The 25,917-nt window shown below is 40.4% G+C and overlaps 1 protein-coding gene across 4 annotated transcripts in view; it reads right to left on the bottom strand.

The window, feature by feature from the left end:
* The window catches only part of Cblb (Cbl proto-oncogene B), a 167,267-nt gene that overhangs the window by 136,437 nt on the left and 4,913 nt on the right, over positions 1–25,917 (bottom strand). For all 4 annotated transcript variants that reach the window (XM_045146999.1, XM_045146998.1, XM_045146997.1 and 1 more), the window contains exon 3: positions 14,829–15,079. In XM_045146999.1, the coding sequence (XP_045002934.1) occupies positions 14,829–15,079 (251 nt within the window). The remainder of the gene's footprint in view (positions 1–14,828; positions 15,080–25,917) is intronic.

A 25,917-nucleotide genomic window follows, 5' to 3' on the forward strand; every position in this document is an offset into this window, starting at 1 on the left:
TCTAAAAGGCAGACGTTAGGCTCTTTCTCAACATTCAGTGAACAACTCTATTTCTGCCCCTTTCCAAGCCCTAGGCACTCTTCACCTAGGAAGAAATCAAGATTTCCAAATAATTGTATGGTTAGTGGTAGAAATAATTATTGTTGGAAGTATTTTGCAAGCATAAAGTAGTTTTGGAACACTGTGGAAGATACATAGAAATGATTTTTGCCTTTAAAATGTTTGACACATCAAAACTGACATAAATAATCACCACTTAACAATGATAGCAATATTTTAGTACATAAAGTTATTAACAATGGCAGCAATATTTTACAACATATAGTTAACCATCACAGGTCAAGGTCTTAAAAAACACTATAGTCAGAAGAAAACTAAATTTGTGTTATGTTAGCATGGATAGGATGGAAGCTTTAGTTCTACCAGTAACAGAAATGATAATTTGCTCAGAGGGAAGAAACAGCAGTAAGACAGAATAAAAGACAGGCATGCAAAGGTGAATTTTTTATCTTATGAGTAGGCTAATCTGTAATTTAAAATAAATAAATAAAAGCTTGAGTCCCTCTTTTCCAGCCAAACTGCCTTATAGGCCTTACTTACCTTACCCTGCCTGGGAGCTTTAGATCCATACAAGGGGACTAGCCAGAGCTTAGTAAGGAGAAAACAGCTGCGCACACATGCATGCAAGACTCTGTCCCAACCTAAGCCAACACAAGGCTCCTTGGACACTTTATAATTTAAGAGGACTTCACTAGCAGGCAGAGTAACATAGAAAGATTCCTTTTAGAAACATGAAATGCTTACATCTCAACTGATAAATTGAGAATGGGGTCCTAGGTGGCTTATAAGGATCTCATTGGGGAATCAGAGTGTATCTGAGTCATGGACACATAGGGTAGGCACTAAATTAAATACCTGTTGATGCACATACTTAAAAACAACGGGCTCCTGTGACAGTCCAGGTTAACGGTACTTGCTCTGCAAGTGTGCCCACCCAAAGCCATGTCTAATACGGTGCATTGTAAAGCCAGGAGAATTTCCAAGTTCACTACCAACTAGACTACTGGCGAAAGAAAAGAAAAGAAAAGAAAAGAAAAGAAAAGAAAAGAAAAGAAAAGAAAAGAAAAGAAAAGAAAAGAAAAGAAAAGAAAAGAAAAGAAAAGAAAAGAAAAGAAAAATGAAACTAAAACTAAACTAGAAGAGGCCTAAATTTCTTGTTTTATAAAAACCATTACACAAATAAAATTCCTGACACAAAACAAGAAATTGTCCAGCACTCACTTACCCCTACTGATTACATGTTACTGTTTTATAGAGAACACAATGGTCACTAACTACTCAAAGAATCATCGGTGGACCGAGGAGAGAAAATAGAGGAGAAAAAAGAAGAGTATTTAAGTTTCTAAGACTGCTCTAGAAAATTCTAACAATGATGCAAGAGTTGGCAGCTTTTCAGTAAGGATCTAGACAGTCATTGGAGCTCTGCAGATGCCGATCTCTGTGACAACTACTTACTGCCTGTCATCACAGCCACAGGCATGAAGAACGCGAGCCGCCCTGCAGCATGCCACTGAATGGCAACTTGAAGATCGCAGAGCACCGTGGACCTGCACTTAGGCTACAGCTCGCTATAGGTCCCGATACAGTGCGGGGGGTGGGGCAGTGGACCTGCACTTAGGCTACAGCTCGCTATAGGTCCCGATACAGTGGGGGGGGGGGGCAGTGGACCTGCACTTAGGCTACAGCTCGCTATAGGTCCCGATACAGTGGGGGGGGGGGGCAGTGGACCTGCACTTAGGCTACAGCTCGCTATAGGTCCCGATACAGTGGGGGGGGGAGGGGGACAGTGAGACTTCACTTACTTATGAAACAAAGTTTGTAAAAAGCGCTGGCAGGGCTGCAGAGATGGCTCAGTGCTTACAGCACCTGCCTGCAAAGCCTGAGGGCCTGAGTTTGATTCTCCAATACCCCCAGGTAAAGCCAGATGCAGAAGGTGATGCATGAATTTGGTGCTTGTTTGCAGTGGCTAGAGCTCTGATACGTCCATTCTTTATCTTCTCTCTCTCTTAAAAATAAATAAAATATTTTCAAAAAATAAAAAAGCACTTGCAAAGAGAATAAACTAAAATCGGTGTTATACATGGATGAAACTCACACATGTTGTAAGGAGAACTGTTATTTGTTAAGACTTGTATCAATATAATCAGATAAATGAAACTCAGCTGACCAGTACAAAGAGTAAATGTGATGGCTCTATATGTTATACTAGAAAACCAATTGCCACAAAAAAGAGAAAACCTATAGAACTAAAGTGTTTTGACACCTGTAAAACAAAGTTTAATTTTCATTAATATATTTTGGAAAAATACTTGCATACTCATTACTATTTTCTTAAAATCAGAATAAACTTTTCTTAGACAAAGTAAAAAGCTGAGAAAGTCTCAAGCAACATTTTAGACATACACAGATATCTACCTTTAAAAAGGTGTTCATAGAAAATAAGGATTTAAATAACAAGTGCTTCTGGATTTAAGTGATATGTAGAAACTGTCTTGTTTAAAAGAAAGTGTTTTGCTAGCTAACAAATTGTCATACAGGATACACTATTGACTAACCATCTTTTTTCTCAATCCTTTTCTCCCTTGTTTTCTTCTAGTATGGAGGAATTTTTAATATCTACCTTTTTAACTAGGGACAAACAGGCTCTGGCACATTTTTTTTTCCACAAGATAAAAAGAAGATAAATAAGGGTACTACTTCCATCCCTTTCCCCTGTCCAGGAGCTGGAAAATGCATGTATTTGCAGTAGGAATCTACAATCATAAGAGAAAGGGAACTAACGGCAAAACCCAGCCCAGATCCTGAAAGAGCTTGGATCTCTTGACAACACTGCTGAAGGTATAGACTTCTGGTTATGTAAGCTGTTCTCAGCTGGGTATTCCCAGACATATGCTTAGCTGAGGCAACATATATTCTCAGTCTGGGTTAATATTACACTTATAATAGTTTGATGTACAAAATGTAGATCAGAACTTTAACTCAGAGACTGGTCACCTGTAGTCTACAGTCCAAATTAAGGATGGCACGCGTTTATAAATAAAAGCTATATCAGAACATGATCATGCCAATTAATTATAAGAATATATTTCTTTGTAGTAGCAGAGAAAAGGTCTAACCTATTTATTATATGGTACGACACAAACTGTACACCCTTGGTTTAAGCCATTCAACATGGCACTTTTACATTTACAATCATTCATGAATTCTAAGTGCTTAAATTGATTCTATAAAATTGATGTGAAATTTGGCATGCATGTGTTAAACCAGTGTAAAATGTAGTAAGAGTATATGTCCATATATGAAATTTTATTACTAATGTTGAGTTGACCATTTTTTAACATATACATAAAAACTAACAATCAATAAACTCATTGTTCTACTATTAACCTGATTTTAAAATTTATAAAACTAACTAGAACTTACAACTCTTTCCAAAAACATCTCTAAGCAACTGATGTACAGATGCACACCCCCATGAGAACCCATGCGTGGGCAGTAAGAAACTGGAGGGGACACGGCCGTTCTTGTTAGCGGTACAGAGGATGGCCCTACCGGCAGCTCGCTGATGCCAACTGTGGTCTTCAGCGCTGGGCAGAGTGGATCCCCGCCTGATGCGTCTCCGCGGCGGTGGCTGTTCTGCTACAGCACTGGGCAGAGATCCACGGCGCCCGCATTTGCTGGCTGCTTGTGAATGGTACATCACAACCATCATCAGATACTCCTGCTATTAGAGTTCAGCAGTGCACCTGTCTTTTGGTTGGTTTAATGTAATCCTCAGTGGGCCTATCAAATGAGATAAGCTTCAACTTCTATTATTTTAATACACAAAAGTGACTTTTTGTAAAAACTGCCTCTGAATATTTGTTGTAATGAGCACATCTATGAACAGTTAATATACCAATACATTGTCAAACAAGAACTAATGGATTAAAAAAAGGCATGAATAAAGATTTACACTGATAGATCTAGAAAACTGAATACTCAGAAAAGACTATTTCAAAGCAGTCAGACCTAAGTGCTATTTTAACACCTTTCTCAATTAGCACTAAATGCTAATCTGTTTGAATTCCTGGGAACTCCATTTCTTTGTCAAATTAATGAAAAACTAGACTCCTCCCAGGCTAGACACCCCAGCACTAGAGCTAGAGGATTACATTATAGCCCGCCTGCTTCATAAATAGACTTTAATTTAGTTCTGTAAGAAACTGCCGAAGGAGTGCTCTCTAACTAAATGACAAATCTGCCACTTGAAAAACAGCACTCATCAACCTTCGTCATGGGAGTATTGTTGTTAGGAAACTGAAAACAGACAACATTCTTTCTTAAGTGCTTTTAGATTTTAATGATCAAATTTGAATGTCACCAGATATTTACTGAAATGAAAACATCAACTTTAATAAGCTGCCTTAAGACTGAAAAACAGAGAGGTATCAACCGCGACACCAAGACCACTGGAGGCATGGGCGTGTGCTTGCTGTCCTATCGTACGGTGACTGTCTCAGCAACTCAGAAACATTTGATGAACTCTAGTCTGCAGAGAAAAGTCCTCAGTGTTCAAATCCAGATTTTATGTGTATTCTCTACATAATCTGACTTCGAAGACAGCGAAAGGAATGGCAGTTCAATTATATAAAGCCACGAGTTAAGGGCTGAGATGGCATTAAGTAAAGTAGGCATCTGATAACTGGGTCACAAGTAAATCCTATAAAATTCTGTACAGTGCAATTCATTTCAAGTAACATGTGAATAATTTTATTTTGTAGTTTAAAAAACAAAACCCAAAGAAAAACTTGCTGCAAAGTAAATAGTTTCACATTTTAGCTATATAAAACTCAAATAGAAAACTATGGCCCTTGCAAAGCGGTAAGCATGCAATTAGCCAGTACACGTGGCAAGAGCGTCAACAGTCAGAGACTGCAAGCTCTCACCGGTGCAGCTCAACAGACTCCCTTTGTCCAACCTGGGCAACATTTGTTGAGGAGCATTCTGTGTCCTCTAAAGAAGCAAGCCCCTCCTCTCCAAGCGCTAGAGACATCTATTCATAACGTCTCAGGTGCTTGTAACGCACAACAGGGCTACACCAGGATCAAATACACGTGTTACTCGCTACACAAAGTCAATCCCAGAAATACATTCAAGTTTTTTTAAGGGAAGCTCCATTCTTACCAGGTGGACATTCTCTACATAAGAAATTGATATTTTTAATTCTCTAGTTTCCCATTTAAAAGAAAAAAGGGTCTGGAAAGACTGCAAAAATTAAACAGTCACTAATTATAGTAAAATATTTGTGTTCAAAATAATTTTGACCTATCTTCTTGTACTTAGAAATCGTATTTTTTCCTTGCAATTTGCCCCTTTTTCCCATGAACTAAAAGGTAGCTCTAATTTTCACTATAGGAAAGTGAAGTTCATTTTAACAATATAAACCGTTCACTTTCATGCATTATTAGGTAACAAATAGTTTATAACAATATTTCAGAGAATGGAAGGCATTTTGCAACAGTAAAATTGATAATGGACAAAAACATTCCTGGGCTGGAGAGACAGCTTAGTGGTTAAAGTTATTCCCTGCAAAGCCTATGGACCCCAGGTTCAATGCTGGTACCCATGTCAGCTAGCTGCACAAGGTGGTGTGTGCATCTGGAGTTTACCTGCAGTAGCTAGAGGCCCTGACGTGCCCATTCTCTCCCTGCCCTTCTCCCTCCTTCTCCCCTCTCTCTCAAATTAATAAATAAAGGTATTCCTAAGATTATTTCTTAATCTTATTAATGATGACCAATATAACAATTTTAAGGTACGTAAAGGTTTAATTACAACATAGAGAGTTAAGGAGGAAGAGCTTTAAGAGAAGGGAAGCTTAAGGGAAGGATGACACAGCTCTTGGCCAAGGAGGCAAGATAAGAGTCTAAGAACCCCAGAACATGAAAGAAGGAAGTAAAGCAGAGCTCTTGCCCAGGAAAGCAAGAAGGGGTAAGCGAACGCCCTGCATCCACAGTGTTTTTACTGATGTCTAATGCTGCGTCTGAAAAGCCTGTCATCTCAAGTAACTTCACCACCATGACATGGCTTGAAATGTATGGGATGAACCCAGAACCTAGAAGATAATTTAAAAAAGAACTGCCGACTGGAGCAAGTTTATGAATAAAGTTACGGGGAACACCAGGCGTAGAAATGTCATCCGACCATGCGATTTCCACCGCAGTCGCTCATCTTCTCAATACATTCAGAGCTGCCGATGGGAGAACTTAATGAGACGCTGTAAGTAAGCTACTTTTTAAAGTCCTACTTGCATATACAAGGCAATCTTTTTATATGGTGAGCTAAAATCCTATAAGAATTTCAAAACAACTTTGATGGCTACACAATAAACATATATTTGTATGCACACAAATTTAAACTGTTTGGGTTTTTCTTTTTAATATGCATTATCTGAGAGAAAGAACATAACAAAAAGAAAGAAATAAAGAGAGGGAGGGAGGGAGGGAAAAAAGAGAGAGAGAAGCAGAAAAGGAGGAGGAGGGAGAGGAGAGGAAGGAGAAGGAGAAGGGAGAGGAGGAGAATGGGTGTGCCAGGGCTTCTTATCACTGTGAACTAATTCCAGAGGTATGCACCACTTTGCGCATCTGGCTTTATGTGGGTACAAGGGAATCAAACCCAGGCCATGAGGCTTTGCAACCAAGCACTTTCAATGGCTGAGCCATCTCTGCAGCCCATTATTTTGGTTTGTAGACAGCTCTTGCAATATCATCCCAGGTAAGCTAACACTCAACAGGTAACAAAGGCTAGCCTTCAACTAGCAACCCTCCAGCCTCAGCATCTGGAGTGCTGGCATTACAGGTGTGATCGACCAGCCACCAATTAAACATTCGAATTAATACCACATAAATCCTGACCCTGATCAATGATGTCATACAGTGAGTGGTGAAAGAAAGTAGGCTTGTTTAAGGCCTGTGTTTTGCAATAGATGCTGATTTTTTTAAATTGTTGTTTTGGCAGGTTTGGGGGAAAGGTTTTTATTATTATTATTATTATTATTATTATTATTGTTTGTAGCTGGGTGTATGTATATTGATTCAATTTTTAACCAGGTATCTTTAAATTACCAGTCGCCAAATGTTCTTGGTATGCTAGCTCATGAATTATAACATCGGTACAAATAGTAAGTGCACTGAGTAACAGTCCTAGTAGGAAAGGATCCCATATTAATACAGCAACTTATAGGCATTCCTATGCCTATGCTTAGCTTAGCCATGCCAATGATGAAAAAATATTGAATGTTTTCCAAAACTTTCAACTAAAGGCTAGTTTCTTTAAAGACTGATTATTCTATGTTAAAATAGTTTTCTACTGTTTCAAACAGTACAAATATTATTGTGTAAAACATAGTAAAATTCCTCCCTCACAAAAATATAGTCCATTTTCTGTGAGAGCTGATCTTTCTTTTACAATCCTGATGCATAAAGAATGAACCAGAGGGCTAGAGAGATGGCTTAGTGGTTAAGGTGTTTGCCTGCAAAGCCTAAGGACCTCTGTTCAATTCCCCAGAACCCACATAAGCTCAATGCACAAAGTGGTGCATGTGTCTGCAGTTCACTGTGGCTGGAGGCCCTGGCATGCCCATTTTCTTCTTCCCCCTCTCCTTCCCTCCCTATCTCTTTCTCTCTCTCCCTTTTTCTCTCTCATTCTCTCACATAAATGATTTTTTTTTAATTTAAAAAATGAATAAGCCAGAGGCTCTGAAATGCTACTAATAAGACACCTGTGCTGTCTCTGCATGACTTTTTACATCTGTGTGCATGTGTGTTTGTGTATGTTTGTGCAGGTACATATGCTCTCCGGTGTGCACGTCAGAAGACAACCCTGGTTTCAGTGTCCGTCCTCATCCTCCACTACTCTAACTGACCCTGACCCGATGGCTTCTGAAAATGTCCTGCCTCTGCTCTCCTCTGCCCTTAGCATACGTGATTCCACATGTGCACTACTGTGATCTGTGTTTATGGATCTGTATTCCAGTCGTCACACTCTTAAAGCAAGTGCTTTTATTCAGAGCCAACTCTTCAGACCCTGAAAGAACTTGTAAAGCCTTCATTTTCTTCACAGCATGTCAAATGATTTTGAGTTATGTTACAGTGTCGAAGCAAGTGGGAGGGGAGGGAACCTTGGGTCAGTGAAGCAATTCTGCACATTTCCTCAGACTATCATGTCTGGGATTATAAGAGTAATGACCAAAAACAAGGCTTTTCACAGCACGGACTAATACTTTTCTGATGAAAGAATAAATTTTACTAGGAAGAGTCAACTGAAGATATTGTCAATAAAATCACGAAAGAGAGGTACATTGGCCATGATCTCTGTCAGCAGTCATCACCCTCAGGACCATCTTGAACTTTGCCTCCAGGAAAAAGGCAATCTGAGGCAAGTGTCTCCTCTCTGTACTTCGAATGAAAGCCTCCACCCACAGACACACATAGATGCATGCACACACGCAAACTCTGTGCCAGACATTGACTTCCCGTGCCGAGAAGTGCCACCTAGAACAGGTTACACTCAGCTGGAGAAGCATGGCTCAGGGCAGCATTCACTTCCCTGTGATGTTCATAAGGAAGCAGCACGCACAAGCAACAGCGACACAAAGAAGGACGGGCCGGCAGCACAGCTCTCCCTGGGCCTTCACCACTTCAGCAGCAAACACTAACTCTGACTACCCTATCTGCTCTGGACCTGAGTGACCAGAGAAAATGTACGTTTCCATCTATGTCATTTACTCATACTTATTTCCTCTCCTATTTGTGTATTTATTAATTTAATGTATGTTACATTAACACAAAGTTGCTTCAAAATTTCAGGTTATTCAATTTTTAGCAACCAATTGAAACAATTCCAGTTTAAGAATACATGCTTTCACATTTTTTCCATTTGCCCTATCTATCTATCTATCTATCTATCTATCTATCTATCTATCTATCTATGTATGTATGAATGACCTGGAAAGAAATATATTACTGGCACAACAAATAATTAAACATCAAGATAAAAATTATGATTCAGGTAAACATCCAACAAAGTTTTATTCAATAAAGTATACGATCCCTTGAAGAGTCTTGTTTAAGAGAATAATGTCAAATTACTATTTCCATAAGCAGTGTGTCTCTGTTCTACTGTTCTAGCTTATTAACACCACTATTCCCAGAAAACTACTGCAGATCAAAGACAAGCCTGTTCAGAAGACCTACGCTATTTCTAGCAATCACGGTATCTGGCAAGCTCACCAGTCATTCTGCTGAATAGTTTACTATGTTGCCTAAGTTCCATGAGAATTTTCTTACAACTTTCTGTAGAGTTCTCCAAAGCAAAATGCTGTGCAGCTGCATGTACCAGAGTGCCTCTTTCAACCACTTGCACTTAGAGTCCTAAGGAAACCTACATGAATGTATTCAATTATATTACTGCCAGAGAAGCCAAAAAGTCTATGTACATTTCTGTGAATTATGTTTAGACAATTACCTAATGTAAGTTTTTCACTTTAAAAAAGCTACAGAAGACCATCAGGAAAGAGTAATTGGGTTATAGTAAAATCCAACAAGGACTATGATATGCTAGCATCCTAAGTCTGATAGTTGAATTCAAGTCAGATTTAGTAAAATTCACTTGGGTGCTTAGAGCATAGTTGCAAATGCAAATTACTGCTTATGTTCTTGTGATCGGTTACTGTAATATAACTGAACACTGGAAACCCTCACAGAATCAGGTAGAACTGAATGTGATCAGTTAGTGTTATATAACTCAACACTGGAAACCCTCACCGAATCAGCTGGAATTGTACGGTGTCACTCATGAAGTGCTTCTACAGTCAAAGACACAGACCCTGAACTGCACAAGCAGTGATGACTCACAACCTCTGCTGAGTTCTTCAAGTTCCTATGGAAGACTTGAGGGAGAGACAAGTTTCCCACATCAATCCTACATCCAATTAAAAGACTATTCTATCAAAATTCTATGCTCAGTGCCTTAACACCCTGTAAACTGTGGCAAATAAACTAACCAGATCACTTAAAATTAAAGTAAAAATAATACTGACATTTGTAAACCTTAGTTTTATTAGATCAACAAAAGAACTAAACTGTGAACATAAGCACTGATCTTCCCAAAATTTGGCCATCTTGTAAAGCCTGTTAGGATGTTATGGAAATTCAAATTTTCCTTGGTCATTCCAGAGTTTTGAGTATCAAATCTCAAGCGCAAAATTCACCAATTGCAAATGCATAAACTGTATTCTAAGAAACATAGTCAAGAGTCCAGAGTTACATAATCAGTTGTATTTCCATGAGCATTCTATGGGATTGTGACCAAGTTAGAGAACATATGTGAGACATACATTTAGTTCATTTTCCTTTGGCAGAAAACTTTCTTGAATTTGATGTTTCTGCCTGCCCTATGGATTTGCCAAATATTTACAAATAATTTCATAGATCATATTCTTAGATAATAGAATTTTCCATCATACAGCCCCAACCTATAGCAGACTAAATGAGGCTAGGTTTTCTACCCTGAAAGAAACAATAAACATTTCTGAGAGGCCCTTAATATAAAAGAAACTAACATCAAGAGAGTAAACTATCTTACATGAAAATTCAATTCAACTGATGTCATTTTAATTCATATTGGTTTTCCAGCTGAAAATAGATTTTTCACTATCAGTGAATATGCTAGGTATATTTAACATAGTTCAGATAGGGGGGAAAAAGATCATTTTTCTACAGCTGCTTTAGAAAGATAATGAAATTTAACACTGTAAGAGTCAAGCATCAAGGACAAATGAGTCTGCTACACTGAGAACACTAGCGACATGGCTCTTGCCCGCTATCCCAGCTTCCTGTGCAGGGAGGCTGGTCAGGTATATTAGCAGACATGGCTCTTGCCCGCCATCCCAGCTTCCTGTGCAGGGAGGCTGGTCAGGTATATTAGCAGACATGGCTCTTGCCCACCATCCCAGCTTCCTGTGCAGGGAGGCTGGTCAGGTATATTAGCAAACATGGCTCTTGCCCACCATCCCAGCTTCCTGTGCAGGGAGGCTGGTCAGGTATATTAGCAGACATGGCTCTTGCCCACCATCCCAGCTTCCTGTGCAGGGAGGCTGGTCAGGTATATTAGCAGACATGGCTCTTGCCCACCATCCCAGCTTCCTGTGCAGGGAGGCTGGTCAGGTATATTAGCAGACATGGCTCTTGCCCACCATCCCAGCTTCCTGTGCAGGGAGGCTGGTCAGGTATATTAGCAGACATGGCTCTTGCCCACCATCCCAGCTTCCTGTGCAGGGAGGCTGGTCAGGTATATTAGCAGACATGGCTCTTGCCCACCATCCCAGCTTCCTGTGCAGGGAGGCTGGTCAGGTATATTAGCAGACATGGCTCTTGCCCGCCATCCCAGCTTCCTGTGCAGGGAGGCTGGTCAGGTATATTAGCAGACATGGCTCTTGCCCACCATCCCAGCTTCCTGTGCAGGGAGGCTGGTCAGGTATATTAGCAGACATGGCTCTTGCCCACCATCCCAGCTTCCTGTGCAGGGAGGCTGGTCAGGTATATTAGCAGGCTGGAGAGTCACCGAGGATGAACTCCTCCCTCATGATTAGCAGCTTGTAAAGCCAGAAACTGAAATTGCAGGACTCTGATTATGGGTCAAAAGAATAGACTCCGAGTCCTATCTTGGGCCCTGGGTAGAAACGCGCCATTCTAAAGTGTGTGATTTCTACCTTGCTCAGAGGCTTTCTGGGGAAGAAGGGAGATTTCCATTTTCCCTTCACTTAAAGGGTAATCCAAATGGACCTGTCAACCATCTGGCAGGAGAACACCCTCAAGACAACTGTTTGTTCTGGACACTGTAAGGCATACTATAAAGCTTACCTAATAATGTGGTCTGCACAGTGGTGCCTTTGCTGATTGTCTGTCTGTTCCTTTAACCACTGTCTACTCTGTCTCTGGAGAGCCAGGCCTACGCAATGGTCCCTTTGGCCATTGTCTACTCCTATCCCTGAGGGCACCCCACTTTTCTCTGTAATAAACTCTGCCTGTCTTCTGCATCACCCTTTGTATGTCTCCTCTGAGCTCATTCAACTAAGATCACAAGGACTGGGAAGCCAAGAGGTCTAGAGTGAGTTCCAGATGAAGATACAGGCAGGATGCTTAAGAGTTAAAAGCCAGCCTCAGCTAAACAGCAAGCTTGAGGCCAGCCAAATAAATAAATAAATAAATAAATAAATAATAAAACTAAAAATAAAACCATACATGAATGATGCCTGGCTTAAAAATAAACTAGAAAGTGAGAATCGAGCCTTTCATATGCTTATTTCTTTCTTTATCAACAAAGTATAGGAATGGAAGACACATGTACGTACCTATAGGGACAACACCAACAGATCCCACCAAAATGTCTGTAAAATACCCTACACCCCATACCAAATTCTGGTATGAAAATGTGCAAGAGGAATTCTCATCCATTACGGAGAGGAATGAAAGATAATACAGCCACAATGGAAGACAGTTTAGGAAGCTCCAAAGCTAAAAACAGGCATGTCTTATAATCGTGCACCATGTTTCTACTTACCTAGATTACCTGAAAACTTAACACATACAAATCCTGCTTACAAATATTTATAGCAGCTTTGTAAATAATCAAAATTTTGAAGCAAGAGTCAGTCCCCAGACAGTCAGCGCATTTAGTGACAGAAGGTGCTACATGGGCGACTGGGGGAAAATGACCAATACATCTGTCCAAGCAACTCATGGTCTAAACTACTTAGCAGCAAATAGCCTGTTGTGATGCCCACACAAGTGCAGTAGTGGCACACAGCCATGGTGGGGAACCAACTGCTCTCAATTTGGCTAACTGATCCCCTCAGTGGTACGGGACCCATAGCTGGAGCTGGGAAACAAGTCAGAACCATATCCAAACATAAGCCCGCTCTCCATTATCAAGCTAACACAAATCTTGTGCTATATAGGGCCTACACCTATTAAATTCTCTATAAAAAAAAGGGTTATCTCATTTGTCCTGGTGCTAACTTACTCTCCGTTGAAGAATCTGCTTCTCTTTTTCAGATAGATGCAGATCCTAAGGAGAGAGCCAACTCATCATACCTCAAAAGGGCCCTGGCTGAAACTAAGAATAATTGGCAAAACAAGCAAGGGAGCTGTTTTCTTGGGAAACCAGATACCAGCAGAAGGGTGAAGGAGATCATTGAAAAATCAACTCCTACCAAATCAGAGATACAGAGACCCAGAGGCCCCCAACACCTCATCACTGAAACAGACCAAAAATGAACCCAACATGGCTCAGGGAGATTTTGCAGAAGAGGGGGTGGAAATAATGTCAGAGCTACATGTTGGGTCAGGATATGCAGAGACATTTATCCTACCCATAACTGCCATATATCTCAACAAGGAGTGGCCAGAGGGAGGGGTAGGACATGGACAAGCCTAACAATGGCTCCAAACTGAATGTATTCGCTGAGTACAAAACTAATTAATAAAAAAAAGTTGAAGCAATGATGTTCAGCACTATACACAACACACAATGAAATATTACTCAATGACAGAAAGTCAGGTATCAAGCTATGTAAAAACCTAGAGGAAACCATCAGAATAAAGTTACAGATTGTATAAGTCCCATGCTATGGCATCTGAGAATGGAAAGCCCTAAAGATAATCAAAAGTAACTGGTTGCCAGGGGTTCAGTGGAGTGGGGGTGATACTGAGGAAACTAATTATAGGTATAACAGAGGGTATTTTTAGGACTATAATGGTAGATACATGAAATTTTGTGTTTATGATCCACAGAACCAAGGAACACAAATATTACATCCTAATATAAACTCTAGTTAAGTTATCAATATCAGTGCATCAACTATTTGGGTACTAAACTAATGCTGACCATTACTGGCACAAAGCTCTTTCCTTCGAGCTTAATATGACTATACCCATAAGGAGAAGATATTGCTATGGTGACCAGGAACCTTGGCCATCCAGTCATGGCAACAAAATAGGCAAAACAATACACTGAGAGCTAGATCTATGGAGAAGACCTAGGTGCTAACATTCTCCCATAGGAGGAAGAAAGGGGGTCACCTGGTCCTCAGCTGAGATTCTACCAGCCTTTCCTTCCTGCATGCGACTCGGTGGCCCTTGGGGGCTGGCCGAGTGTGAGGAGGCTGCAGAGCGGGTGGCGAGGCCCCAGTGGTGCAGCTTCTCTGAGTCAGCCCCACATGACACTGTGCTTTTAGCGATGCAGCTTTCATGAGGCATCACTCAAAGCCTCCGACGACAGCCGGCAACGCGCTGCACAGCAGCCTGGGCGTGGACGGCCCGTTTGCCCTTCTGGTCTGAGGGGCCTGTGTGCGCGACTACATGCGTGCTCACACCTCTCCAGGAAAGGTCCTGGGAACCCACTTGTGTGGGAAGAGGGACTACATGCGTAGTCGCACCTCTCCAGGAAAGGTCCTGGGAACCCACTTGTGTGGGAAGAGGGAGGAAGGAAAACTGCACTTTCCCAGTGTTCTGTCTGTGAGCCTAAGCCTACGCTAGCTGTAAAGTCTACAGAAAAATTATAATACTGGCTCGTGTTTAGCTACCTTTGTGAATTTATGCAAAATTTAAATAACATGTAAGGTCAACACACAAAGCGATTGGTTCTTTCTCCAAAACATACCCACAATGCCATACCAAAAAAATAAATGTTTTTCGCATGAAAAGTAAATAAATCTCAAATACTCTTACCTGTCCTGTGACTGTTCTTCATACATCCTCTCCTTGCCTTCTTTAAAAAGTCGAATTGCTCGTTTTGACTTTTTCATTAGACTATCTATGTAGATTTTGAAATACTCGTTCTCACTCAGTTGGGCAAGTTTCTGGTTGTCATCGTATTTGCTCAGTATAAGTCGTAAATGCTGATATGTATCAGGTAAAATATCAAGTATGTATGGTGGGCTGTTTTTCAACTGAAGTTTTGGATTTTGACACAGTCTTACCTGAAAACAAAAACAAAAGGAATTAATTTTATAGAAATGACAATATTTTCTTTCATAGAACAATTGTAAGTGCATAAGCCATATCTTCATTCTCCATACTATGAATCATGGTCGTGAGTCACTGGCTCTGGTTTGCAAAGAGGCAAATAATCACCTGTCCCTGACAACATCCAACTCTGATTTTCATCTTGTCTATCTCTTGTAGGCTTTTCTGTGTTGAGCCTCATTTTGAACACTGAAAGGTTTACTACAATGCCAAAATTTTGTAAAATGTGCATAGTTTAACAGAACACCAATGCACTTAATGAAAATCAGTGAGTGGCATTTTTCTACTGCAAACCAATGAAGTATCATATTTTTAGACACTGTTTTACTGTATTAAGTACCCAGCCAAGGTTCGTTCTTGTATCTTAATGTTTTGCTGTGTTGTTTTGAATCCTGAGGAGAATTAAACAAAGAGGTGCAACTTTAACAAGCGAGGTAGGAAGTGGAAAATGGGGTCAGAACAGTCTTCGGCACCTCCCTTGAGCTTCCAGAGGCGCGTGGACACGACGTATCATGCAGCGGTTCAGCCATCACACCAGGGGCCACCAAACTGGTGGAACTTCAATGCGAAGGGCTGTGTGCAGAACTGAAAATACTTCCATCAGCAAAAATGGTGGCCGAGTAACTCGGCCTTATGTACACTTCTACGTGTCAGTGTAATTTAGCAACAATTCAGTATGCCCAGCTCATTCTGCCCCTGCAACTAGATATCAGGAACCTTCCAATTAAATAAATTTTTAAAAGTACAATCTTTGACAGTTGCATGGCATCTGCATTTTAACAACACAGTACTCTCATAAATGGCTGAATTACACATACAGGGAGATATCATAATAAACTGAAATTCTAAGTCTCTGCTCCCCTCAGATACACAGTCCTCTTTTAAGGTCCTCATCATATTTTTAAATAAAATATTTAAGAGCACGATAATTCTAACACAATAGGCTGACATTTTCCCGTCCCTCATACTTAACTCCTGGAGGGCGGTGCTGAAACAGCCGGGGCCTTTCTGGAACATGGCTAATGGGATGCTGAGCTGGGGATACGTTTACTTTGGGTTTACAGAAAGTATATGAGAGCCATGCAATCACATCCATTAACAGTTCATTTTTGTCAGCAGTCTGAACTAAGCCAGTCACAGAAAGAAAAATGCCATATAAGCTCATATACAGAATCCAAAAGCGAGGAAATCAAAATAAGTACCGAGAGTAGAGTCTTGGTTAGTAAATGTAGGACAACATGAGACGAGTAGGTCAAAGGTCACAGACTCATTTGAAGGAAAGAGCGCGAATCTAGAGACTAAATATGGGCCACGAGGAGCGCAGGGATCAGGTGCTGTGTACTGAGGTCTGCTCTGGAGAACAGTGACTCTTACCACACGGCCCGCTTCCCCACAGCACTGTGTCGCGATCCTTGAACATCCACATTGCGTGTTGTAAACCTCAAGTATATACATTTTTGTATTCTGTATGTATATGCAGGTGTATGAATATTTATGTGACATACACAATTTTACTGTTAATTTTTTCTTAAGAATAGCTTTCAGAATGCCCACAATGCTGACTGTTGGGCCACCAGAACAATCTGTGGTCACACGTAAGTGTAAAGGAAGAGTGTCAAAGGTAAAACGCACAGCATGAACGCGGGTCTGGAGAGCTACTCTGACAATCGCAAACTTATCATCTTGTGAAGACGTTCAAAATAGGTGTTTCATTTTAAGGAAAATTCACTTGCAAACCAAATTTTGTATTCGTATTTTGCTTTTTCATCTTTGGAAGGAAACTCCGAATTTCAGGTTTCACAAATATAAATCTGCCCCAGATACTCATAAAAGTGCCCAGAACAGACAAGAAATAGGTGAGCAGCAGTAATTTCAAGAGGCATGTGGTGGTTTGAATAGATGCCCTCTCCCATATTCAGTTTTTTAAATTTGTTTGTACTTTGCATCTATAGCCATGTGGCTGGAGGCAGTGTCACTGGGTGGATCTTAAGGTGTGGTGGTGGGTTTCAGATTTCAATCTAAAGATATGCAAAGTGCGCCTAGCTGGAGTCCCGAAGTGTGCTGTGCAGTGTGGCTTTTGGCTTGTGCTTCTCTCTCGGTGAGTGATTCTGTGAAGGCAGGCCAGCTTCTTCTGCCATTTATGGAACTTCCCCTGGATCTGTAAGCTTCAGAAAATATCCCTTCCTTCATAACTGTGTCTGGTCTGGAAGTTCATCTCAGTGAACCTGAAGCTGTCTGTTAAAAGTCATAAAAGTGAAGAAGACAACAACTAAACGAGAACCCCTGTCACTATCTCACTTGCTTCCTCACAGGCATCACCTTTCCTGTGGGATGAAGGCCCTGACTCTAGTTGCCACGCATGAGCCTTCAGTGGAACAAAACAGATTTCTCAAGCCTGTTGTGTCTCTGTATTCTTCTTTGCATATATATCTTAATTTGGAGTGTTTTAAAACATTATACGTAGCTAATAAATGAATAGACAGACTTAGTGAAAATAACACATATGTATGCACACACAATTTTCACAAATAGTTTAAGGGTATAATTTACTTAATTTTCTTAATTGAGCTACATAAGTATTCAAATGAACAACCAGGAATAAGGGTTTAAATATAAGAATATCAACTTAGGGCCTGGAGAGAAGGCTCAGCGGTTAAGGCGTTTGCCTGCAAAGCCAAAGGACCTTGGTTTAATAGCCAGGACCCCCAAAAGGTAGAAGCACAAGGTAGTACACACGTCTGGAGTTGCTTTGCAGTGGCTAGAGGCCCTAACGCACTCATTCTCATTCTCTCTCTCTCTCTCTCTCTCTTTCTGTGTGTGTGTGTGTGTGTGTGTCTGCCTCTTTCCCTCCCCCAATTCTCTCTCTCTCAAATAAATAAATAATTTTTAAGAAGAGTATTAGTAAACAATATCACATCTTTTATAAAAGGTACAGTCAGAAGGATTGATTGAACTTTTATATCACCTTTTTATTGTTATGGTATATTGATATAATCAGAAAAACAGAAACTCATTCTGTTTTAAAAACTAAGTTCCAAATTTCAGTAATTTAACAAATAATGGCTGAAGTAAGTATGGTTTTTCAATTCTTTAAGCCAAAAGATACAAGCATACACAAGTTTCAAGAATTCTGCCACCAGTTTCCTATAGCAGACTCACTTTAATTCCAGCAACATGTGCAGGGGTAACATGTCAAACACTGATAAATTATTAACTTTTAAAAATGGGACATTCAAATTCATTTACTCACTCCACTGGGCATTTTTAACCACTTAGTGAAAAATATCACTCAGCTATTTCTTAGGCATTCTAAATTATTGTTTTTTGATAGATAGTTTTGGGTTTTAGGTATATTGAGCTCAGTTTTTTACCTGACATTTTTCTTACTTGCCTTATTTAAAGTAATTTCATGTTGGAATGGATGGCTTTACTGTGTAAAGCTGCTTGAATAACTAATATGCTCCAGGTACTGAGCTTAGTGCCACAAAATTATAGATGACTAGAACATACTTCCTGCCTGAAGGAGTCTAGCAGAAGGGACCTAGTTCTCTATAATTAACTTCAGAGCAACACAATTCTTGCTCTAAGGGATCTTAGAAAAGATCTCATCCAATCTTCCTTTTCCAGATTAAAAAAAAAAAATGAGAACTACAAAGATTAAGGGACAATTAAAAGGCCATTAATCCAACACAAGAGCCTGTGTCTTCTGAAGCCCAGACCCCACTTCTTCCTAACTACATCACAATTTAATTAGAATTAGGCATAAAATTAACAATCCCTTCTAAACTCATTTCCATTTTTATTTTATTCCATTTGCAAATTTACTTGAGCCTCAGACCCATGTCAATTCAACACAGGTTTTTATGTCAACCAACATTTCAGGCAGAGGGAAGGGAGAGAAATAAACCCCTGACCTGCCCTCAAGGGGTTTTCTGGAGGGAAGCAGTGACAGAATGAAGGTACGGCTGTGCTGAAGGACAGGACGGTATGGAGCGCCACTCCGCAAAGGCAGTGCACGCCTGTCCTGAAGAGCAGCAAGAAAAGCATACTTAAGTTTCTAACAAGGAATGCTCCAGCAAATCAATACTTAAAAGCTTGTAAGAGACACATGGTTAAGAATAAATGCAGGTAAGCTAAAAGGTGGGCACACCGGAAGGCAGTAGGTAAGTGGAACAGAAGACCTGAGCCAGGCTGGAGACAGTGCCTCAAGGCTCTGTGGGCCACCCTGTTTTCTAAACTTGCACTTGCAAAAGTGCTGCCTACAGCACTAAACCACTAATGCCCAGAGCAAGCGGTTTACAAGCTGGGTTACTGTGAAGCTCTGAGGCTCCTGCAGAAAATGCGCATTCCTAGCTGGGAGGACGGCCTCCAAGCAGGTCACAGTCAGTGCCATTCAACATTGACTGCCTGCTATGTGCACAACACTGCACAAGCCAGGGAAAGAAAACAGCTTTTCTAAAATCAATACATTAATGAGAAAACGTAAGGCAACTGCAAGGTTAGATTGTTCCTAGAAATATCCAAGTTGTTCCTAAGAATGAAAGTTGGCGGCAAAACAATAGAGCTTTCACAAAGAAATCAATCTACGGTCACACAATGCAACGTAGTGGAAGTCTTGAGTGAAGACTGGTTCTAAACGAGTAAACGAGTGGCTCATTAACAATATGGCTCTCTTTTTCGGAGTTTTAAAAAGCAACAGTTAGGCTGGGTGTGGGGGTACATGCCTTAATCTCAGCACTCAGGAAGCAGAGAATGGAGGATCACTGTGAGTTTGAGGTCAGTCTTGGACTACAAAATGAGATCCAGGTCAGCCTGGGTTAGAGTGAGACCCTACCTGGGGTGGGGGCCAGGTAAAGCAACATTTACATTTGGAATCAATCTGAAAACTCTATTATAGTCACTAACTCAAAGGTTTCTGGAGTTCCAAAGAGAACCTTGGAAATCACCAAGTGTAACTTAATGTTGACATGACAATACTACAAGTCAAAAATGCAACCTCCTACGGGTTCTGAGCAGAGGAGTCAGGCAGTCCCAGAAAGGTCACAACCAAACCTTGCACTTGAATGTATTTAGAATTAGCTATTTATTTATTAGAGAGAGAAGCAGAGAGAAAGGACATGAGCACGCCAGGACCTCCAGCCACTGCAAACTCCAGACGCATGTGTCACCTTGTGCATCTGGCTTTACGTGGGTACTGGGGAATCAAACCTGGGTCGTTTGGTTTTTCAGCATGTAGCTTAATTGCTAAGCCATGTCTCTAGCCCTATTTAGAGATTTTTAAGGAGATTAAGTATACATACATTAGTATACATACAGTTTCCAATGTTTCACATACATTATAAAATGTACATTCAAAAAAATGTATGCTCACCATATATATACTATATGAATATTTCAATAAATAAGGAAATATTTATTCAACAAGCTTGCACACATGCACTCAACCATATTAAAACCAAGCCACAAATACAAAAACAGAATTTACTATTGCCATAAAGACTGTGAAAGCCATTGATTATTCCTGGAACACTCTTACATTTAAAGACTCCTATCTGGGCCTTAATTAAAATTTCCAGCCAAAAGGTAATAAATAGGTTTAGATCAGCTAACATACTCTATGCAAACAAGGTTCAAACCAACTCCTGAAACATATGAAAGAAATCTCACAAAAGCAAATGGAAATCCTAACAGTAAGAAATTGTGTTTATATTGTAAATAACTTTCCTTCCAAAACACTTCACTTTGTGGAGTATTCAGTAATATTGAATCAAGTCACATACACTCACAATGAAGTGTGTGTGTGTGTGTGTGTGTGCGTGCGTGCGCGCGCGCGCGCACGTGTGCGCGTGCAAGATCCTCTTATGCAATGTTAAACAAATGCTGTACTACCCCTGATCTAACTCCTCAGCCTTCACATAACTCTTATCTTAAAGGCAGGAGCATGGAACGTGCTACCCAAGTCATAAGTTTCTTACTTCAGTTACATAAAACTATATCATTATTAAAAAGAAGCATCAATTTCATTTCAGCAGCTCCCTATATAAAAGTATAAAGAACTAAGTATATAAAAATAAAATCTGGGCTGAGAGATGGCTTAACAGTTAGGGCACTTGCCTGCAAAGCCTCAGGATTCATGTTTGACTCTCCAGGTCCCACACAGCCAGAAACAGTGACACAAGCCTGCAACGTGCACATGCGCACAAGGAGGCACACGCGTGGAGTTCGAGTGCAGCGCCTGCAGGCCCTGCACACCATCTCTCTCTCTCCCCCTCACTTATAAAAATGGCAGCTATTTGACTTGCCTCAAAAAAATAAAAATAAGTAAAATATGACACATATGACATAACACAACGCTTTAGAGAATATGAATGGAGCAAAACAAAGCATATTAAACTAGTGGAGAATTCAAGATTAGCTGTGGTGGATTTGGAGAAAACCATCAATTCCTTTCTGAATTCCAGTGATGGTTACTTCAGAAGATTTAAATGAGAAATTCTACTAATGAACCCACCAGTTACAACTAAAATCTCAGGTGTGTAATTCCTGTGGTCATTACCTTTCGTCCAAATGGGACTGATGTGGCTAGGGTGGAGAGCGTCTGTGTCTTCTCTACCAGCTTTATCTCACTTTCAATAGAGCATATATGCTGTACTTATTTGACAAAGAAAGGAAAATATAAGGAATAAAGGAACACAATGAGGAAAGACACTCAGAAAACAATACACATATTGGACAGTCATATCATTGTTGGATAAACCTCCTTCAAACTGAATACAAAATTTGGAGAAGAGTAGGTAACATACATGCCAGGAACATGTACCTCTCCAATTTACCAGCTATGGTAAGAGAAAGCACATTCTGCAGAGGGTGCACTCTCTCTCCTAGGAACGCAGTGGAAACAAGCCAACTAAGGCCACGCTCTGACACTCACTAGTCAGCAACATGCGCAGGTTTCTTTGGGAAGCCTCCTGAGTTGTTACCAGTGTTTGAAGAAGAAAGGTAAAGTAGTCGGCACAGTGCTGAGGATACACCACCACTTACTTCTTTCTAGTATTTCTATTACTATATTTCATATTCCATCAAAAGAAAAAGAAATCCCTGCAGGCCTAGTTTTTATTTTTAAAGGAATGAGAATGAGATAAGTTCAGTGACCAGTTAGTTGGGGACATGAATTTTAAAAGTTCCTTTAGCTGATGAAATTTATCATGTAATGTGAAATCTTCAAAAAGTCTAGAATGCTCTGCATAGGAAATAAGACTAAGACCAAGCAGTACTTTTGGCAGCTTGCAATCAAGGAGACTCTTGGGAAAAGAATTATGAATAAATCTTTTAAAAGGTAGAATACTAATAACTTTTTTAATTGCTAATGTATGATAATTTGTGTCATCTTAACAATTATTTAAATGTGAATAAGCTAGGCTATAAAATTGGCTGTATATTACTTCAATGCTTCCTTCATTACTAGAAAAAAAAATTACCCACATACAAATACATTCTTACAAACAAGCCTTAAGTACGCTGAATCAGAGAAAATGAAGACAGCATGGTGGCACCGTGAAAGCGATAGCTTACGTTTAAGACGGCCTCCATGTAAAAGATGAGAACGCATTTCCATGTGCACACATATTACTTAAGACGGCCTCCATGTAAAAGATGAGAACGCATTTCCATGTGCACACATATTATTTAAGATGGCCTCCATGTAAAAGATGAGAATGCATTTCCATGTGCACACATATTATTTAAGATGGCCTCCATGTAAAAGATGAGAACGCATTTCCATGTGCACACCTATTACTTAAGACGGCCTCCATGTAAAAGATGAGAACGCATTTCCATGTGCACACATATTACTTAAGACGGCCTCCATGTAAAAGCTGAGAATGCATTTCCATGTGCACACCTATAACTTAAGACGGCCTCCATGTAAAAGCTGAGAACGCATTTCCATGTGCACACCTATTACTTAAGACGGCCTCCATGTAAAAGATGAGAATGCATTTCCATGTGCACACATGTTACTTAAGATGGCCTCCATGTAAAAGATCAGAACGCATTTCCATGTGCACACATAATTTAAGATGCCCTTCATGTAAAAGATGAGAACGCATTTCCATGTGCACACATATTACTTAAGATGGCCTCCATGTAAAAGATCAGAACGCATTTCCATGTGCACACATTATTTAAGATGGCCTCCATGTAAAAGATGAGAACGCATTTCCATGTGCACACATATTACTTAAGATGGCCTCCATGTAAAAGATCAGAACGCATTTCCATGTGCACACATATTATTTAAGATGGCCTCCATGTAAAAGATGAAAACACTTTTCCATTTCCACACATACTATTTACCCACTTACTTTCCAGAAGACTGATCTTTCACACATAATTTTGAAACATGACTTAAACACTGCAAATATAATGCCTCAAAATATTCCTAGCAACCCAACATAAAATTTGCACATGACCTCCTAACTTCTCCGTATGTCCCTCACTTCCCTCTCCTAGGTGGAAACTGCATTCACAGAGGAAGGCCCACCCTCCTCCTTGCAGCTGGCTTTCTCTTCCACAGTGGAAACCACCAAGCCTCTTAGCACCAAGCTGTCTCTTCTCCTACAGCTCAACTCTTCGTGCATGGATCAACCAACACCACCTTCCTCCTGAGCTCAGACAACCCTCACCACATACCAAGAAATGAATCTGAACCCCCGTACTTTCTCAAACTATCACACCTTTCCTTTTTTTAAGGCAGAGTCTCACTCTGGCCCAGGCTGACCTGGAATTCACTATGTATTCTCACGGTGGCCTTGAACTCACAGCAATCCTCCTACCTCTCTGCCTCCCAAGTGCTGGAATTAAAGGTGTGCACCACCACGCCTGGCCACAACTTCTTTTTATTAGCTAGTATAGTCCTAAAATAAGAATGCAGTCTATATACTCATTTTAATCCAGCCCTATACACAAAATAAAATTATTCTGCCAAAGTTAACAATGGTTTCTAACTACCAAGTCCAATAACTTCCTATTTACCTTTACTTTTTTCCTTGAACTTAGTTCTGTCAGAACTTGAAACTTTCTTCATAAACTCTTTTTGTTCTGTTTTCTGAGGTAAGGACTCACTGTAGCCAAGACTGACCTGGAATTCATTATGCAGTCTCAGGGTGGCCTAGAACGCATGGAGATCCTCCCACCTCTGCCTCAGGAGTGCTGGGATTAAAGGCGTGCCCCACCATGCCCGGCCTCTTTCTATCCTTGAAATCAGTATGTTCCTGTTCTTTTTCTACCTATCCAGGTAGTTCTTTGTCAAGATTCTCCTTTCTTCATTTCCATCTAAACACCATCCACCATACTGTGAAAACACTGGTTCTCTGTCTCTGCTTAGGGCCTTCTGCTTTGTATCTTAACTCCAGCAAGGCTCTGTCACTGGTGATGCTAATCCCGAGGAACATAAGTACCACCTACCCGCCTCTGCTGCCAACTCTCAAACTATACACTCAACTTTCGGCCTTCAAATGGATTTCCCTGTGGCACACCGGACTCAGCGAGGCCACACACAGATGGGTACCCCACCCTCCTTCCTGGGCTCTTCCTGGCACTGTGGGCATCACTGCCTCCGAGTCAGGCAAGCTGAAAACCTCAACAGTCACTTTCACTTCACCTTCTCTTTCATTCTCCAGCCCTAAAGGCTCTCTAGAGACTGTAGATTTCACTTGCAAAATGCCCCCTACTTTTGCACCAACACTTGTAATATCAACCATCAATCCTCTAGGCCACAGTTTGTAGCTACATTGTTTTATTTCTCTTCCTCCTCATGCCAGCACTTTTATGCTCTGCACCTGATACAACCTTCACAGGAGGCAGAGCAACAGGAAAGACATGGCCTTGACTTTTCCTCTCTCTACCCAAAACATTCAGTAACTACCTGCCTATCAAATAAATTTAATACAAATCCTGACAGAATGGAAAGTTCTCTCTCTCCCCTAATTGACCTGCTCCTACTAAACTTCCCATCATTCCTTCAGCCAAGTACATCCTCTGTATCCCTGATTTCCAACCCATCTCTAGAACACTGAACCAGCCAGGGTCTTCCTCATGCTGATTCCACGTCACTTCTAGGCAAGCAGTGGTTACCACCACCGTCTGCACCATCTCAAAGGACTTGCTGCATTGTACTGTGCTTGTTTATCAATGATGTCTTTCCATAGCTACTAGTGAAAATAATAAGGAATACGGCACATAGCATATAAACAGAGTTTGAAAGAAAGACACTGATTCAAAAACTAAATGGTAAGTTTTATGGGAATTAAAAATTTACAAACCAATTAAATCTTTTATTATATGCATGGTTTTAATCACAAGGCTCAGCCAAAATAACTCTTAATAGAAGTTCTTTAAATATTTTAGTTTCTCAAATCATGATTTTCCTAGGAGTAAGAAATAGCAAACATTGGGATCATCTCATTTATCTCACCACAATATCAAAATTTCAATACCAAACAAAAATGTCTAAATCCCTAACATGCTATTATTGCATTACTAAGTATAATAGGACCCAGGTCCTGAGGAGGAGCTTCAATAAAGAAGAAGTGTGAAGAGTCATTAAAATCAACAACAGTAACTATTTCATGACCATGAGAAAGTAAGATTCTTAAAACCACAACAAAAACATATAATTGCATCCAAAACCTACAGAGCCCGGTGCTGCCTGAATCCCCACCTTTCTCAGGGGGCTGAGACAAGAAGATCATAACTTCAATGTTTTGCTTCAAGGCTTTGCTACGGAATG

This window comes from Jaculus jaculus, chromosome 4, assembly GCF_020740685.1.
Source record: "Jaculus jaculus isolate mJacJac1 chromosome 4, mJacJac1.mat.Y.cur, whole genome shotgun sequence".
Lineage (NCBI taxonomy): Eukaryota > Metazoa > Chordata > Mammalia > Rodentia > Dipodidae > Jaculus > Jaculus jaculus.